The sequence below is a fragment of the Gekko japonicus genome, unplaced genomic scaffold (assembly GCF_001447785.1).
Source record: "Gekko japonicus isolate JY-2015 unplaced genomic scaffold, Gekko_japonicus_V1.1 scaffold2079, whole genome shotgun sequence".
Lineage (NCBI taxonomy): Eukaryota > Metazoa > Chordata > Lepidosauria > Squamata > Gekkonidae > Gekko > Gekko japonicus.
Genome location: NW_015175426.1, coordinates 102316 through 102676, shown reverse-complemented (window position 1 = coordinate 102676; position 361 = coordinate 102316). Strand labels below are relative to the sequence as shown.

The window sequence follows — 361 nt, the reverse complement described above, 5'->3', positions numbered from 1 at the left end:
AAGTGTTTGCCTTCCACAGAGCTCAGCAGCGCCGCGTTCTCGTGTGAGCGGGCTTCTGCATCGCGGCTGCGCTCGGGTCTCTGTCTGCTCCTGCTGGCGGCGGCTTCCCGGATCTCCCGAGAGCAGCGTGGAGTGGGTTTGCCAGAGGAATCGAAACTGAAAGCGCCCCACTGCCTCTGCCGCCGCGACCATGCTGGGGTACCGTCGCGCCTTCCCTTGGCCCCTGCTGCTCTTGCAGCACTCTGCCTGTGAGTAGAGGCTCCTTCCTTCCTTCCACCCAGAGGGGAGCGGGCACGGGGCTTGTCGCCCGGGCTACTTGGACCAAGGCGGGCTGCTCCTCCAGAAACAGGATCGAGTAGGG

The 361-nt window shown here is 65.1% G+C and overlaps 1 protein-coding gene across 1 annotated transcript in view; it reads left to right on the top strand.

The window, feature by feature from the left end:
- LOC107122679 (HLA class II histocompatibility antigen, DRB1-9 beta chain-like) overlaps positions 1–361 on the top strand; it is a 12802-nt gene continuing 12441 nt past the window's right edge. Inside the window, exon 1 of the mRNA XM_015425809.1 lies at positions 1–248. Coding sequence (XP_015281295.1) covers positions 191–248 — 58 coding nt within the window. The 5' untranslated portion in view covers positions 1–190. The remainder of the gene's footprint in view (positions 249–361) is intronic.